The sequence below is a fragment of the Zonotrichia albicollis genome, chromosome 1 (genome assembly GCF_047830755.1).
Source record: "Zonotrichia albicollis isolate bZonAlb1 chromosome 1, bZonAlb1.hap1, whole genome shotgun sequence".
Lineage (NCBI taxonomy): Eukaryota > Metazoa > Chordata > Aves > Passeriformes > Passerellidae > Zonotrichia > Zonotrichia albicollis.
The window spans coordinates 119,950,822-119,962,839 of record NC_133819.1 but is presented as its reverse complement, the minus strand read 5'-3'; the positions used below and the strand labels follow the sequence as shown (position 1 = coordinate 119,962,839).

Sequence of the window (12,018 nt, the reverse complement as noted above, 5' to 3'; positions counted from 1 at the left end):
TGTTGTCGAATTTTGTAACACTGGTTTAGGATATGATAAAACTGATGGTCATGAGACTAATTTATTTGTAATCAAGTATTGTTATCTTCTCCATACTTCTAGAGCCATCTATTGGCAACTATTCCTAATTACATCCTTTATCTTTCCTCCTAGAGGCAATCTGTGGGGCATACACTTCCCACATCTTCCCTTTCTCCTCCAGGGTAATTACAATAGCTCATGAGAATTCTGAATATAGTCAGGATGTTCAAAGGAGAATGTTCTTATTACTATGTCTCCTGATTGTATTTCAGGCCTTTTTTAGAGTTAAACAACTATTTGAGGGTACCACCCAGATAATTGCCCTGAGCCTGAGCATATATAGTGGCAGGATGTGTGGGATAGTACAGGCAAGTATGTATGACAATGGGCATCTCCAATATTCTGGAATTTCACCCCCAAATAAGTTCAGAATCCTGAAAAACTAGTGAAATATTTGGAAGAAGTATGCTGCTAGCCTGGTAATTCCAGAGAGAAAGAAATCACTGCAACATGCTGGGGCCTGGCCTATGCCTAGCAAGTCCTATTCAACACTATTCAGTATCCTCAAGGGGATAAGGTCTTTGGATCTGATGACAAAATGTCAGGCACTTTGGCTGTCCCAGTCCCAGTGACAGACACTGCATCTGGACCAAAGGACCCACCTGTACCGACACCATCTTCACTGGAAGAAATACTGGAAGTAGAAGTCAGCTCCTTTAGTAAGGGATGAAGGAGCCTCTTCTAAGAGTCAGCAGCAGGAGGAAGACTGATCCAAAGCAGGACCAGAGAAGAAGAGGAGGAAGAGAGGTGGCTGCAGACTGAGGGGAAGAAGAGGAAGAACTCATAAATGAGGTGTTAACCATCTCATCCCTATATTATATAGGTGGTCTTGGTCACACCAACCAAGACCCCCTGATTCCATGTAAAAGCTGATTGGTCAGCTGGGGAGGCCTGGAGGGGTCAGCAGGACTTGCTCACCCTGTAACAGTTTCACATGGCCACTGAAAATCTGATTGAGAGTGGAGACCAACAGTAGATTATAGTACCTTGAAGAAGCCATGCTGCTGCTAAGTGATGCCATGCCAGACAGGCCAGAACTTCAATTTAAACTGGAGGCAGTTTGTATCAAAGGCAGCCAGATTATGGCCTGGCACAATCAATATCACTAGCATGTTTTTCTCAATCCCTTTGGCAGCAGAGTCAGGTCACAATTTGCTTTCACTTGGAGGGGTATCCAGTACACCCACCCTAGAACTGGAAATCCAGCCCTACCATTTTCCATGGACTTAACCAGACTGCACTAGAGCAGGAACACCTGCAATACATTGATGACTTCATCATATGGGGAAACGCAGCAGACAAAGTTTGTGAGAAGGGAAAGAAAAAAAGGATTTGGGAGGAGTTGGGAGGAGACAGCCAGAACAGTTGGCCCCAGCTGGCCAAAGGAATATTCCCTACCATATGCTGTCATGCTCAGTATATACATGAGGGGAAAAGATGGCTGGGAGCTGCTGCTCAGGAACTCACTGGGCATCATTCATTGGGTGTAAAGCAACAGTGTTGTGCATCATGTGATTTGTATACTTTAGTTCTATTAATATTAGAGTTATTGTTATTATTGTTGTTGTTGTTATTTCACTTTCCATTTCTTTTCTGTCCTAATAAACCATCTTTTTCTCACCCTGTGAATTTTACTCCCACTTTGAGGAAGGGCATGAGTGATCAGCTGTGTGATGTTTAATGGCCTGCAAAATAAAGCCATGACAGTGCCCAACTTTATGCCTCTGTGTAGAAGACACATTGGACCATGTGCAGTGACCTCAGAAAAAGGCCATCAGGATGCTTGGGAGCAGGTGATTCCACACACAGGAAAGAACATCAATAGAATGGAGGAATCTCAGTGGAGGGACACCGAGAACCTCACTGAGTGGAGGGACGTGCTCTACATGGATGAGCAAGAACAGTGAGAATGTTCAGACTGTCAAAGGACAGAATCAAAAGACTTAGGCATGACCTTCACGCTTGTAGAAGATTACAAAGTCGAGGAAATGCTGTCCTTTATCTGATACTTGAGCAGAGGGCTGGAGACAGCACAGTGAAAGGGAATCAAGGGAGAATGGAGCAGGATCTGAAGATGATGTCCAAGGAGCTTTTGGAGCATTTCTGTTTGTGGTTTGCATGAGTGATGGGGTAAAGTGTTGCGCAAGGAGGAGTGATGCAGCTGAGGCTGTTTGAAGGAAGATGAGGTAATAGAGAATGATGGTGCACTGTGGCTTAGGAAAAATGCTGAGTGTGTACAGGGTGAGGTCCCCTTGGGAATGAGGCCATGCTTCCTTCGATAGCTCAGCTGGTAGAGCGGAGGACTGTAGGCTCCCTGGCACAGCCATCCTTAGGTCGCTGGTTCAACTCCGGCTCGAAGGAGTCACCTTTTGCCTCTCACACACATCCCACACTGGCACCATTGCCTTTCTCTGATCCTGCCCAGGGCGCTCCCCAGAATGGGCTGCCCAGTTGTGATCTCTTGCCTAAGCTGTGGAAGATAACCAGGCAAGGCATTTTTTGGTGAAACCCTTGGGCAAGAGATGGTGGTTTGTTGGATCTCAAGATCTCAGTCCTGAGATGCTGAGCCTCCGAGACCCTGGGGGGGGCTCGGGACTCCTGGAATGTTGCCAGAAGTGTCTGGTGGCAGGACTTTAACCCTACACAGGAGACGACAAGGATGAGGGCTTCACAGGGAGAATGGTGAAGGGATTAGTTAATTAGAGAGTGAGACACAAGGTTTAAGATTTATATACAGGGGGGTTTGGAGGAGTAAGATGGAGGAATTGGGGTGTGTCCTGTCCTCCTTCTGTTCCTCTTCTCCTCCATCTTCTTTGGCCACGGTGGCACTCCTGGATTGGTTATTGCTGAGAGTACACCGAGTTATAACAATAGATGGTATTGGGGAAAAATGATAAATATTGTATACGTCACAATGGGTATAAAGATACGTGGCTGCCCGGGAGGGCAGAGACAGTGTGCCCATGGCTGACTGCTGAGCAGATCTTTGTTAGGCTGAAAGAACATCTTTTAGATAAACAATTAATAAACATAAAACCAGAAAGAAGAACTGAAGCCTCTTCTCGTCCTTCAACACGCGGGCTGCCCCAAGGCCACCCCCGCGCCTTCCAGGCCCCTCAAACAGCCGAGATAAACCGGACAGTGGTTCTGACCATGGAGCTTGTCTGCAGGACTGTGAGTGGGTGGGTTGGTGATGTGAGAGTGATATGATCGGGAGACTCAGGCTTTGGCTGCAGGGCACCCTGGGACAGGCTTTGGGTGCCTGGGAGGGGAGAGGAGCTGGGTGAGAGGCTGCAGGGAGGGGAATTAGCTCAAGTGGTAGAGCGCTCGCTTAGCATGTGAGAGGTAGCGGGATCGATGCCCGCATTCTCCAATGCTTTTCATTCCTCCTTGCATGGATACAGGGCCCTTTGTCAGAGATCCATCTGACCTCTGGGGAGGCTGTGGAGAAATATATGGTGTGCCCTGAGTTTGCAGAGATGGATGACATCAAGAGCACGATGGGCAGTTTAATGGATTAATTGCTTTTCTCCTTCCTTGCTTGTGTCCTAGGTAACCCAAAACGTTACCGCATTCCATATCCATCTGTGCCCAGAATTGTTACTCTCTCTGGAGAGCCTTGTGGCTGGAAATGGAACTGCAGGGCTGTGGCATTGCCAGATCTTCCAAATGCCTGGATCTCTCAGGTATAGGTCTCTGTTCCCTCTTGGTTTTTGCTCTTTCCTTTTCGTTCTTGCAGGGAGAGAGCTGAGGCAGAGTGGGTAGAAATTCCCCTTGGTTTTCTTTCCTGAGAGGGTTGCTTCAGACTTCCAAGGAGCCACATTTTGTGGTCCTAGACTGCTTCAAAGCAAATTTCACCTGTCTACAGTCACAACGTCACACCAAGAAAAGCGCAACAGCCCCACTCAGCATGGCTGTTCCAACCTGCCAGCAGTGTCCAGTGGAAGTGGGAAGGCACGGAATCTGAGTCACCCCTGCCAAATGCCTGCTGTTTCTCCTCATGAAAAGGTGAAGTCCCTATGTGAGTTCTAGCTGGATTGAGTTTCAGCTGCTGGAGTGCCTTTTTTGACAGAGCTGCTGCCACCAGAGAGATAGGAAGGGCAATTGTCTGGTTTTAGAATCCAGATTTTCTTTTTGTTTTGCCCATATTCTCAGCTGCTTGTTGTTCAGAGGGAGTTTTTTGTAATCATGGATGTTTGGTATCTGTGTTGTTTAGGGATTTTTTTTGCTCTGTTTTTGTTCTCTCTGTCCACAAGCATTCGAAAGAGGGGGAGGGTTTCCACTGTCTTTGTCTCTCCACATGCAATCCTTCATGGAGGGTGCCATCTTGGGCAGAGGGTTTTCTCTGCTGCTTTTAATTTCTCCTTGTTTGCAGGGAGTCTGTGGGATTTAGAAACTTTGCAACTAGTGATTATTATTGTTATTTTTGTTGTCTGTTGCTATTTCACATTTTTAGTAAAATTATTTTTCATTTAGATCTACTCATCTTCCTCTCTACTTATTGGTGGAAGGGGATTGGCTAAAAATAAATGGGAAGTTACTAGTTTTAAAGTGTCTACCCACTTAGCTTGACTTAAACCCAGACAGTTTGGCAGTTCTCAAAGATCAGGCCTGGTATGGAAAAGGACGTTAATGAAATGGGACAACCTCAGTGGTGGGCCACCAAGAATCACAAGGAATCACTTGATTTCTCTTTAAGGATGGGCTGAGGAGAGTGGGCATGTTCAGTTTAAGGAAAGAGAGCTTCTGAGGACTTGCAGATGACCTTGTGGTACTTCAATGTAGGTCACAAAATTGAGAAATGGCTATAATTGTTTTCTCTTATGCTTGAGCAGAGAGAAAAAGCAGAGTAAAAGGGAATAAGGGAAAATGGAGCAGGACATGGATGAGCTCTGTATGGCCATGAGAAGAGTCCATGTGTAGAAGATGACTTCCAAGGAACTTAAGGACATTTCTGTGGTTTGCATGAGTGATGGGGTAAAGTGTTGAGCAAGGAGGAGTGATGCAGGAGCTGAGGCTGTTTGAAGGAAGATGAGGTAACAGAGGAATGATGGTACACTGTGGCTTAGGAAAAATGCTGAGTGTGTACAGGGTGAGGTCCCCTTGGGAATGAGGCCATGCTTCCTTCGATAGCTCAGCTGGTAGAGCGGAGGACTGTAGGCTCCCTGGCATGGCCATCCTTAGGTCGCTGGTTCAACTCCGGCTCGAAGGAGTCACCTTTTGCCTCTCACACACATCCCACACTGGCACCATTGCCTTTCTCTGATCCTGCCCAGGGCGCTCCCCAGAATGGGCTGCCCAGTTGTGATCTCTTGCCTAAGCTGTGGAAGATAACCAGGCAAGGCATTTTTGGGTGAACCCTTGGGCATGGGGATGGTGATTCTGACTATGGGGCTGTCTGCAGTCACCTCCTGCAGGACCATGAGTCGATGAGTTAGTGGTGTGAGAGTGATATGAATGGGAGGCCTAGGCTTAGGGTATAGGGTACCCCGGGTCAGGTCTGGGTGCCTGGGAGGGGAGAGGAGCTGGGTGAGAGGCTGCAGGGAGGGGAATTAGCTCAAGTGGTAGAGCGCTCGCTTAGCATGTGAGAGGTAGCGGGATCGATGCCCGCATTCTCCAGTGCTTTTCATTCCCCCTGGTGGGGACACAGGGCCCTTTGCCAGGGATCCATCTGTTCCCTGTGGAGATTTGTGGCATGCCTTGAATTTACAGATAAGGCAGACCTCTAGGGTTGTATCAGGATTACTATGGGCAGTTTAACAGAAGAAATTATGCTCACTCTTTGCTTGACATTCTCAAGGATCAAGTGAAGTACACAAAAGGACATCAATGGAATGGAACAATCTCAGTGGAGGCCTGCTAAGAATTTTAAGTAACTGATAGATTTGTCTTTCAGGATCAGCTGAGGAGAGTGGGCATGTTCAGTTTGAAGAAAGAGATGTTTGGAGGACTTGCTGCAGTGCTTAGGCATAGTTACAGAACAGAACAATGGCTGTAATTTTGTTTTGTCTTATGCTTGAGCAGAGAGCAAAACATAGCACAGTGAAAACGAATCAAGGGAAAATGCAGCAGGATATAGATAAGGTCTGTGTGGCTGTGAACAGAGTCCATGTGTAGAAGATAATGTCCAAAGAGCTTATGGAGCATTTATGTTTGTAGTTTGCTTGAGTGATGGACTAAGGTGTTGAGCAAGGAGGTGTGATGTAGGAGCTGAGGCTGTTTGAAGCAAGATGTGGTAATAGAAGAATGATGGTACACTGCAGCTTGGGAAAGTGCTGGGCGAGGCCCTGGACACACACCCATGCTTCCTTCGATAGCTCAGCTGGTAGAGCGGAGGACTGTAGGCTCTCTGGCACGGCCATCCTTAGGTCGCTGGTTCAACTCCGGCTCGAAGGAGTCACCTTTTGCCTCTCACACACATCCCACACTGGCACTGGCACTGCCTTTTGGTCCTGCACAGGGGCCTCCCCAGAATGAGTGCCAATTTGTGAGCTCTTGTCTGAGTTTGGGAATACTACTGCCCCAGCAGTTTTGAGTGAGCCCTTGGGCAGGGGATGGTGATGCTGAGCTCTGAAGTTGGCCAAAGTCTTCTCCAGTTGGAATGTCATTGGATGGGTTAGTGGTATGAGAGTGATGAATGGGAGGCTCCATCTTTGGCTGCAGGGCACCCTGGGTCAGGTCTGGGTGCCTGGGAGGGGAGAGGAGCTGGGTGAGAGGCTGCAGGGAGGGGAATTAGCTCAAGTGGTAGAGCGCTCGCTTAGCATGTGAGAGGTAGCGGGATCGATGCCTGCATTCTCCAATGCTTTTCATTCCCTTTCCTGGACCATAGGTACTGTGGTCCTTGTGGCTGTGGGGAGCCTTGGGTGCACCCAGAGGCTGTATCAGGAGTAGAACAGGCCATGGGCATAGGCGTGATTAAGCCATTATCCCTCCTTGCTTCATAGTAATTAAATGGCATTAAGAGTGCTGTACACATATTGTAATAAATTTCTTAATCATCAATATAGCATCACAGAGGTGCTGACCTTTTAGAGCAAGTCTAGAGAAGGCACACCATGATTAAATTAGAAGGATGGTGCTCCTTTCCTGGGCAGGAAGGCCAGAAGAATTTGGACTATTCAGACTGGGAAAGATAAATCTTTAGTGTGACATAATTGGAGCTTCTCAGTACTTAGGCAGGGTCTACAAGAAAGCTGGAGCAGGGCTTTTGACATGGGGGTGTAGTGATAGGACAAGGGGTAATGGCCAGAAATTGAAAGAGGCAAAGTTTAGATTAGACATTACAAAGAAGTTCTTCACTGTGAGGTTGGTGATGCAGTGGAATTGGCTGCTCAGAGAAGCTGTGGATGACCTATCCCTGGAAGTGCTCAAGGCCAGATTGGATGAGGCTTTGAGCAACTTGGTCTAGTCTGAGCAACCCTGGGCAGAGGATTGGAACTAGATGATCTTTAAGGTCCCTTCCAACACAAACCACTCTATGAGTCTATGATTTTCTTGTAAGTAGTCTATCAAACAGGATCTTTTGAAACTTCTGAAGAAAAGAAATCCAGTATCTATCTCTCTGCATATTACTTCACTGTCAGACAAGGAAGCATAAGACAAAGTACAGTTTCATTTATTATGCCAAAAAAAAGATTCTAAAATTATTTTTGTATTATATTGAAGATAAACAGATCTCCTTTGAAATTCTGCTGATTAAAAGCCCATTAGCTTTACTCCCTGATAAATTAGATTGTGCCAAACTCCAAATAAAATCACAGAGTCATGTCTGTCATGTTTATTAAAAAGCAAATTTTGCCCTGGGCTGTGGTGTATAATTAACAGTGACTTAATTAATAATGGCAGGAAACTCAGAATCAGGCATGGCTGGTTTTCTACCTTGTACTAAAGAATACCATTTCAGCAGCAGATTTTTGGATTAACATAAATTAAATTATAATTAAAGCAAATCTATGAGACTGACTCATCATTTTATCTTGCAAATATTTACAGCTACTCTGTTAAAATTGAATCCCCCTGACATTTCCACTTTACTCAGAAGGTGCCTTTTTTTTTTCTCTAATTACTAATAAAGATGGAGAAAGCACCACTGTCAGTTTTGCCATAGATCACTGTGTAAATCATCCATATTCATGCTCAGCATTAAATAGAGTTTATTGCATTCTACATTCTTCCATGACAACTTTCTCCTTTGGGGATTTCCAGAAAATTAAATGTAAAAGCAACTGGAAAACATGAGGTTTGAGACTGAAGATGATTTCTATAAACAGGCTGTACTACAGGAACAGAGAAGGTGCAAATCATAAGTGAATTTGATATCATAGTATCCTTTTTTCCCAGTGATATAATTATGCAAGACAACAGAACCGTGGGATGTCAACAGTTCTCCTTCCATTGTATGAAGAGTTTGGACATTCACTACTTTTGCCTTCATTGAATCTGTGCCTTTAGGAGCAGAAAGCAGGAGAAATGCCATTTGTTCAAAAACATGGAGGACAGAGTCTTGCCAAAATTCAAGCTGAATGATGCAAGTAGATTTATTTCATAAACTTTTTTGAGTTCAGATATATTCTTACATTTGATAGGAAAGTTAAGCTGTGTTAAGCTTGCCTGGTAATACAATGCAACAAACAATAGCCAAAATTATTCTGTAATAAAAATTTTACAATATTTATTAAAAGTGCAAGTACATGTCTGACATATTTCAATGTCAAGAACATCTACTTCACGGGTGACATTACATTTTGTTTGTCTTTCAACAGCAGCTGAGCAAATGTAAGGGCAAAATTACCCATAAAATCTTCTGGTCTTACTTCTAGGTCTTGTTACATTTCAACAATAAAATATTTGATACCATTTTGATAAATTGTGTTTGACTCAAGCTATTCTTAATGTCCTCTCTTCTTTTTCAATAGAGAAACTAGCATTTCTGTGCCAGTATTTTTCAGTAGCTGGTTACACTCCCAGTTAAAACCATGTACCTCTTTGTCAGCTCAAATAATTTTCAGATCCCAAGCTCTGCTTTTGGTTATGTCTGCCTTCATAAAGTGAACAACTATCTCACACCTAGCAATTTTCCCCTTCAAGGACATTACACACTCTAATCAAATAATCTTTTTCTTTTCTTCTAAATAATCTTCTTTTTCTTTTCTGATAAAATGATAAAAGATAAAATGATTGAACTCATGTCTCTTACTCTAGTTCTCAAATTGTCATTACAGCACTTGTATTAGCTTTACTTTTCAATAGACTTCAGCAAAAATACTAACACAAGAACTGGGTGCAGTATTCAAATAGCCCAGGTTAGTTTATCCCAACAGTCTGACCTCTCATTCATTTAGATTAAAATATTTCAGATTATTCACAGACTACTTGTGGGATGAAATCAGTAGATTCACATTGCATCACCTCTGATCCTTTTCAGGCTCACAAATTTAAAAAGAAGAAAGGATTGTGACAATGAATGTCTACTGTGCTGGTAACTCAAAGCATTTTGCCATCATAATCATGCCAGACAAATAAGCATATTTAGACCTGTTGCAAAGCACATTTTACGTACCTGTAGGACTTCTTAATCTCATCATGTGTTGCTCCCTTCTCTAGTGCCAGGATTTCATATAACGCTTCACCCGATGTTGACAAAGCACGTTGCCTTTGTTCAGCCATGACAGCAGTGCATTACCAAAGCTGCTAATGTAGAACATCATTTAAAATACCAGGGACTGCAAGTATATAGAGATAGTATTTCTTACTGTTCATTTTAATAGATTATTTCAGGCAGCAAAAGGTTAAAAATACATGAATATGAATCTAGAATAAAATCTCCTCTATATTATCTTCTGTCTTTTAATACATTTTACAATTAGGAAAAAATGAGAAAATGGACAAGCAGAAACTAAGGAACAGAAGCTTTTGTGTTGGGCAGAACTGTTCATATTAAAGACTTGATGTTGCTGTCACTGAAATGAATAGATAAATTTGCTATAGCATTAATATCCAAACATTATATTTCCATCTTGTTTTATTTGTGTTTGCTTACATTTTCCTTTACTAAGTCTTCGGAGAATTATTCCACTATATGTTGAGGTTATTGACTTTTTACAGTGAGGTAAGAGCACTGTACCTCTGAGTATTACCTAATGCAACAAAGTGAAGAATTTTTGCTTTCTTAACACAAGGGCTCAGGTTCAGTCTAACCAATCTTAGGTGCTTAAATTGTGATTAAGTTTGAATCTGAATCAAACTAGACTCCTTATATTGTCAACAGACATACAGACTCCAAGAACAACTGGCCAAGCACTTTCTCCCCATTATCTCCACAGTGTGCTCAGGATGACTTGAGTATTGTGTCTAGTTCCAGGCCCCTCAGTTCAGGGAGAACATTGAGGTGCCACAGCAAGTTCAGAAAAGAGCAATGGAGCTGGTGAAGGTTCTGGAGCACAAGCCTGATGAGGAGCAGCTGAGGCAGCTGGGGGTGTTTGGCCTTTGGCCTGGAGAAAAGGAGGCTCAAGGGTGAGCTTACCACTCCCTACAACTCCACGAAAGAAGATTGTAGCCAGGTGGGGGTTGGTGTCTTCTCCCAGGCAACCAGCGACAGGACAAGAGGACATAGCCTTAAGGTACACTAGGGGAAGTCTAAGTCAGACATAAGAAGAATTTATTCACAGAAAGAATGATTAGATATTGGAATGGGGAGGTGCTGGAGCCACTGTCCCTGGAGGTGTTTAAGGAAAGACTGGATTTGGCACTTTGTGCCATGGTTTAGTTGACATGGTGGTGTTCAGTCATAGATTGGACTTGATGATCTTTTCCAACCTCTCTGATTCTGTGACTACCAACCATGACCCTGAGAACCAGTGGAGTGAATTTGGACCTACATGATGAGAGTAGATACCAAGAATTGACCCAGGTATTATAAAAGTAACTTTATAAAAAAATTGTTCATGGGAAATACTGATATCTATCAGGGTCCTATATTACTTGAAATACAAGAGTTAGGATTGAATTAATGATAAATTTAACATGGTACCCTTAAGTATAGTGCAAGCACAGACTGACAGATTCAGTCCACTTCAGATTTAATATTTTTTCCTTCCTTTTTTGCAGAAGAGAAGCAGACAAACCAGTGATTCTTCACTGAGAGGTTTGACTACCTCTTTACAGTGTGCAGTTCATCCTTTTGGATTTGAAGAATGAAACATTTTTAAACCAGACCTTGCTAATGCTAGGCAATGACACAAAGAAACTCAAAGAGCAAAAACTCCTTCTAGCAGCTTTCCAATATTTAGAGAGGGCCTATAAGAGATGTGGAAAGGGACTTTTTACAAGTACATGCACTAATAGGACAAGTGGGAATGGCTTTAAGCTGAAAGAGGCTAAATTTAGATTAGATATTAGGAATAAATTCTTCACTGTGAGGCTGGTGAAGCGCTGGAACAGGTTGGCCAGAGGAGCTGCCCCATGCCAGGAGGTTTTCAAGGCCAGGCTGGATGAGGCTCTGAGCAACTTGATCTAGTGGAAGGTGTCCCAGCCCAGGGTAGGGGGCTGGAACTAGATGACCTTTAAGGTCCCTTCTAACTCAAACCATTCTAGGATTCTACATAAACCACAATTTAAACCACAAGCTATAGATACCTATGAATCATAAGAGAAAGCTACAGGTCATTGATGCAGACTTGCCACAACAAAACTTTCACCACAGCTTTCTTTCTTTGAATGTTGGCCCCCTCTCCAAATGTTGAAAAGTGATCACAGAAAAAGCCTAAAAGTGAGCTGTAACCCCAGTCATAAGAAAAATTTCTGTAAACCAGCTTTGTTAGGTAAGACTACCCTCCCTTTTATTACACCCTTCTCATTGCTGAGCTAGAAACACTATCATGACATTATTCATATATTATTTACTAAGCCACATTTTGGTTCAGAACCAATCATGTAACA

The 12,018-nt window shown here is 43.5% G+C and overlaps 1 protein-coding gene and 5 non-coding genes across 6 annotated transcripts in view; 5 read left to right on the top strand and 1 right to left on the bottom strand.

Moving 5' to 3' along the window:
* The window catches only part of DNAJC5B (DnaJ heat shock protein family (Hsp40) member C5 beta), a 36,711-nt gene extending 26,964 nt beyond the window's left edge, over positions 1-9,747 (bottom strand). The window contains exon 1 of the mRNA XM_026790955.2: positions 9,641-9,747. Coding sequence (XP_026646756.2) covers positions 9,641-9,747 — 107 coding nt within the window. The remainder of the gene's footprint in view (positions 1-9,640) is intronic.
* TRNAY-GUA (transfer RNA tyrosine (anticodon GUA)) lies at positions 2,354-2,442 on the top strand. The gene is given in 2 exon segments: positions 2,354-2,390; positions 2,407-2,442. It is a non-coding gene; the product is annotated as a tRNA-Tyr (tRNA).
* TRNAA-AGC (transfer RNA alanine (anticodon AGC)) lies at positions 3,382-3,454 on the top strand. The gene has a single exon. It is a non-coding gene; the product is annotated as a tRNA-Ala (tRNA).
* On the top strand, positions 5,205-5,293 carry TRNAY-GUA (transfer RNA tyrosine (anticodon GUA)). Its single transcript is given in 2 exon segments — positions 5,205-5,241; positions 5,258-5,293. It is a non-coding gene; the product is annotated as a tRNA-Tyr (tRNA).
* TRNAA-AGC (transfer RNA alanine (anticodon AGC)) lies at positions 5,628-5,700 on the top strand. Its single transcript has one exon. It is a non-coding gene; the product is annotated as a tRNA-Ala (tRNA).
* On the top strand, positions 6,389-6,477 carry TRNAY-GUA (transfer RNA tyrosine (anticodon GUA)). The gene is given in 2 exon segments: positions 6,389-6,425; positions 6,442-6,477. It is a non-coding gene; the product is annotated as a tRNA-Tyr (tRNA).
* Positions 9,748-12,018: the final 2,271 nt, after the last annotated feature.